Below are 4,573 nucleotides of genomic sequence, written 5' to 3' on the forward strand. Positions count from 1 at the left end.
CTGGGAGGCCGTTTGTGTGGGGAAGGCAGGAGGCTGCTCAGTCCTGGGAGGCCGTTTGTGTGGGGAAGGCAGGAGGCTGCTCAGTCCTGGGAGGCTGTTTGTGTGGGCCTGGGAGACTCAGTCTTGCTAGTGTCTTGCAGGGTGGTGCTCAGCTTCCCTAGGAGCCCCTTGGGTTCAGAACATCTCTGCTCCAATCACTGGGAAGCAGAACCTCCCCGTCCACTCCCACCCCTGACGCGAGCTACGGTACGCAGGAATCTTGGCCTGGATACATGATCTGGGGGAAAGCAGCCAGGCACACAAGGCCACACAGCATGCCCCTCCACTGACAAGCCATGCCAGGCCAGGCAAGCCATTAAAGCAGAAACAAGTCAGAGGCTGCCAGGGGCGGGAGGGAGGTGTGAGGGGTCTTATTTTGGAGTGATGAACTGAGGGTAACTGTTCACAGGATTGTGACAGTTCTGAGCATGCTGAAGCAGGAGCACAAATACATGTGTGCACTCGTGTGTGTGTGTGTGTTGGACCTGGGCTTGAACTCAGGGCCTGGATGCTGTATCTGAATCTTTTTGGGAGGAGGGGGTCAGTCATGGGGCTTGAACTCTGTCTCTGAGCTCTTTTGCTCAACACAAACGTTCTACCATTTGAGCCACAGCGCCACTTCCAGTTTTCTGGTGGTTAGAGATAAGAGCTTTCGGACTTTCCTGTTAAGGCTGGCTTCCAACAGTGATCTTCAGATCTCAGCCTCCTGAGTAGCTAGGATTATAGGCGTGAGCCACTGGCACCCAGCTGTATCTGAATTCTTTGCTCAAGGCTAGCATTCTACCACTTGAGCCACATCTGTTTCTAGCTTTTTGGTGGTTAACTGGAGAGTCTCATAGAGCAGGGTGCTAGCAGCTCATGCCTATAATCCTAGCTACTCAGGAGGCTGAGATCTGAGGATCACAGTTCAAAGCCAGCCCAGGCAGGAAAGTCTGTGAGACTTTTTTTTTTTTTGGTCGGTTGTGGGGCTTGAACTCTGGGCCTGGGCGCTGTTCCTCAGCTCTTCAGCTCAAGGCAAGTGTTCTAACACTTGAGCCACAGCGCCACTTCCAGTTTTCTGGCAGTTTATTGGAGATAAGAGTTTCACAGACTTTCCTGCCGGGGCTGGCTTTGAACCATGATCCTCAGATCTCAGCTTCCTGAGTAGCTGGGATTACAGGCATGAGCTACCAGCGCCCAGCTAAGAATTGTATTATTTTTCTATTAAAAGGAACCAAGTTGGGTGTCATTGGCTAAGGCCTATAAATTCTAGCTTCAGGAGACCGAGACCTAAAGAATTGAATTTTGAGGTCAGACTTCACCTCCAAATATCAGCAAAAGGCAGGCCTGGAGGGTTCAGGTGGTAGAGCTCCAGTCTAGCCAGTGCAAGGCCCTGTGTTCAAAACCCAATACCAGAAAAAAAAGAAAAAGAAAAAGCAAACAAAACCAAGTCAAAAGAACAGCAGAGCCCACGGAGAAGCAGCCGTGTCCCGGAGGTGATGTGGCGGCACACTCACCTCGTCACACCCGATGTGCAGCCAGCGTGCGTTCCTGTGCAGCTCTAGAACCTGGTCAGCCATGGCCCCCACCAGCGCCAGGGACTCGGCCGCATGAGGGTTCAGAGTGTTGGGGAAACAGGCTACTTCTCGGAGGTGAGCAAATGCTGCGTGCTTCAGCACAAACTGTGGGGAGACGGAGGGCAGTGGGGAGCTGTTGCCCGGGGGCCTGGGCCAGGCTCCAGGCTCCAGCCACACAGAGGGCTTTGTGCTCAGTGCCCAGGCCCGTCCGTGACCTGCACGGCTCACGCTCCCATCTCCAGGAGGGGGGCCCCCGGCACAGCTGAGGGCCCCGGCCAGGCAGCAGTCCCTAAACCTCCACTTGGTCCCCTGGCAGCATGCTGCCCTCAGTTCTAACTGAGCTGAGGAACAGAAGCAGGTGAAGCAGGCAGAGCCACGGGTGGCTTGGCTCAGTGTGAAGAGCCAGCAGGTCCTCTGCGGGTGCACAGAGGGGCAGAGGCCTGCCTCTGCGGGTGCACAGAGGGGCAGAGGCCTGCCTCTGCGGGTGCACAGAGGGGCAGAGGCCTGCCTCTGCGGGTGCACACAGGGGCAGATCTCCACAGGTACGTGCGCACACGCACACGCACACGCACACACACACACACACACACACGGGGATCCTCCCCTGGACAAGCACACACATGAGGAAATTCGGTCCTTGAAAGAATCCACTCGGGGTCATGTGCACAAAGGAGCAGCCATCTTAGGGCTCTGGGAATCAATCACATTGTGAAACGTTTGGTTTTTCTTTTTGTGCGGCCCTAGAGCTTGAACTCAGAACCAGCATTCCGTCCCTGAGCTTTCTTTTGCTGAAGGCTAGCACTGCACCACTTGAGCCACAACTCCACTTCAGGCTTTTTGGTGGTTCACTGGAGGTAAGAGTCTCGTGGACTTTCCTGTCTGGCATGGCTTGGAACCTTGATCCTCAGATACCAGTCTCCTGAGTAGCTAGGATTAGACAGGTGTGAGCCACTGGCTGGCCATGACTACTTTCAGGCATTAATGGTGTGTAGGGAGGGGGACACGGGCAGACAATGGAAGGCTGCTTCTGCTCCCAGGCAGGGCTCCTCTGCCCTGGGGTTGTGTGCTCTGCAGCCATTCACAGGACAACCCCCTGAAGGCAGTATTGTGTCTGTGCTCCCCAACCCTGGCACAGGCCTGCTGCCAGACCATGTTTTTGGTGTCAAGTAAGTTCCAGCCTTGCCGCTCACCTCCATGTGTCCAAATGTCTGCACCAGGGGGATGACCTCCAGCTCGCTGCATCTGGCCAGGCGCAGGAGCTCTGCCACTTCAGAGGGGCTGCAAGACAAAGCCTCAGCGAGCCTGCAGAGGCCAGCACCGAGCCCTCCCAGCCAGCCCTGGGGTCCAGGAGGCAGTGGAGATAGTGACAGCGCTGTCACCAGACCCTCGGCAACCTGGACAGGAAGCTGCTCTCATCTCACAGAGATTTTACATGAAGCCTGGCTGCACACGATTACCCTGAAAAGCACTAGCAGACCAGCTCCAGGGAAACTCACCCCATGCCTTTGTTTTTGCACAGCCTTCAACCGAACCGTGAGCCCTCAAGGCCGAGAGCCTGTTCTCAGGGGTCACTCTGTGCAAGGGCCCTGCCCAGTCTACTGATTCATCCACCACAGAGGGCATCATGACTTCTCCATGGGCTTATCTCAGAAAAGAAAACCATGCCGGGGAGCCCGCAGCTCATGCCTGTCATCCTAGCTACTCAGGAGGCTGAGATCTGAGGATCTCAGTTCAAAGACAGCCCAGGCAGTAAAGTCTGCGAGACTCTTATCTCCAATAAACCACCAGAAAGCTGGAAGTGGTGCTGTGGCTCAAGTGGTAGAGCGCTCGCCTTGAGCTGAAGAGCTGAGGGACAGCGCCCAGGCCCAGAGTTCAAGCCCCATGACGGACAAAAAAAAAAACATTTCTAGTTTTTGCATGTATTTCAACTATGTCTATGGATTTTAATCATAGAAGGTTCTTTTGGCTCTATGTAAACCTGTTTCCAGCTCCAAAGAAACTATGGTACATTTTCACTTTGAGACATAAAGTACATTACTTTAGAAAAAGAACCACAACACAAAGGACATACAAACCACAAGCATCTCACCACCACACTCACCAACATCACTGCCATGCTCACACCACACACACCAGCATTCATACCATGCTCACACCACACACCAGCATCTCACCACCACGCTCACACACACACACCAGCATCTCATACCACACTCACACCACACACACCAGCATTCATACCACGCTCACACACACACACCAGCATCTCATACCACGCTCACACCACACACACCAGCATCTCACCACCACGCTCACACCACACACACCAGCATCTCATACCACGCTCACACCACACACCAGGATCTCATACCACGCTCACACCACACACCAGCATCTCATACCACGCTCACACCACACACACCAGCATCTCATACCACGCTCACACCACATACCAGCATCTCATACCACGCTCACACACACACACCAGCATCTCACCATCACGCTCACACCACACACACCAGCATCTCATACCACGCTCACACCACACACACCAGCATCTCATACCACGCTCACACCACACACCAGCATCTCACCACCACGCTCACACCACACACTAGCATCTCATACCACGCTCACACCACACACACCAGCATGTCACCGCCACGCTCACACCACACACACCAGCATGTCACCGCCACGCTCACACCACACACACCAGCATGTCACCGCCACGCTCACACCACACACACCAGCATCTCACCACCACGCTCACACCACAAACACCAGCATCTCATACCATGCTCACACCACACACCAGCATCTCATACCACGCTCACACCACACACACCAGCATGTCACCGCCACGCTCACACCACACACACCAGCATCTCACCACCACACTCACACCACAAACACCAGCATCTCATACCACGCTCACACCACACACACCAGCATCTCATACCACGCTCACACCACAC

The 4,573-nt window shown here is 54.6% G+C and overlaps 1 protein-coding gene across 2 annotated transcripts in view; it reads right to left on the reverse strand.

Annotated features, from left to right (window-relative positions):
- Nucleotides 1–4,573, reverse strand: part of Hexdc (hexosaminidase (glycosyl hydrolase family 20, catalytic domain) containing) — an 18,970-nt gene that overhangs the window by 6,412 nt on the left and 7,985 nt on the right. For both annotated transcript variants that reach the window (XM_013033134.1, XM_013033133.1), the window contains exons 3-4: nt 2,786–2,873; nt 1,536–1,700 (exon numbers count right to left, since the gene is read on the reverse strand). In XM_013033134.1, coding sequence (XP_012888588.1) covers nt 1,536–1,700; nt 2,786–2,873 — 253 coding nt within the window. The remainder of the gene's footprint in view (nt 1–1,535; nt 1,701–2,785; nt 2,874–4,573) is intronic.

This window comes from Dipodomys ordii, unplaced genomic scaffold, assembly GCF_000151885.1.
Source record: "Dipodomys ordii isolate 6190 unplaced genomic scaffold, Dord_2.0 Scaffold163, whole genome shotgun sequence".
Lineage (NCBI taxonomy): Eukaryota > Metazoa > Chordata > Mammalia > Rodentia > Heteromyidae > Dipodomys > Dipodomys ordii.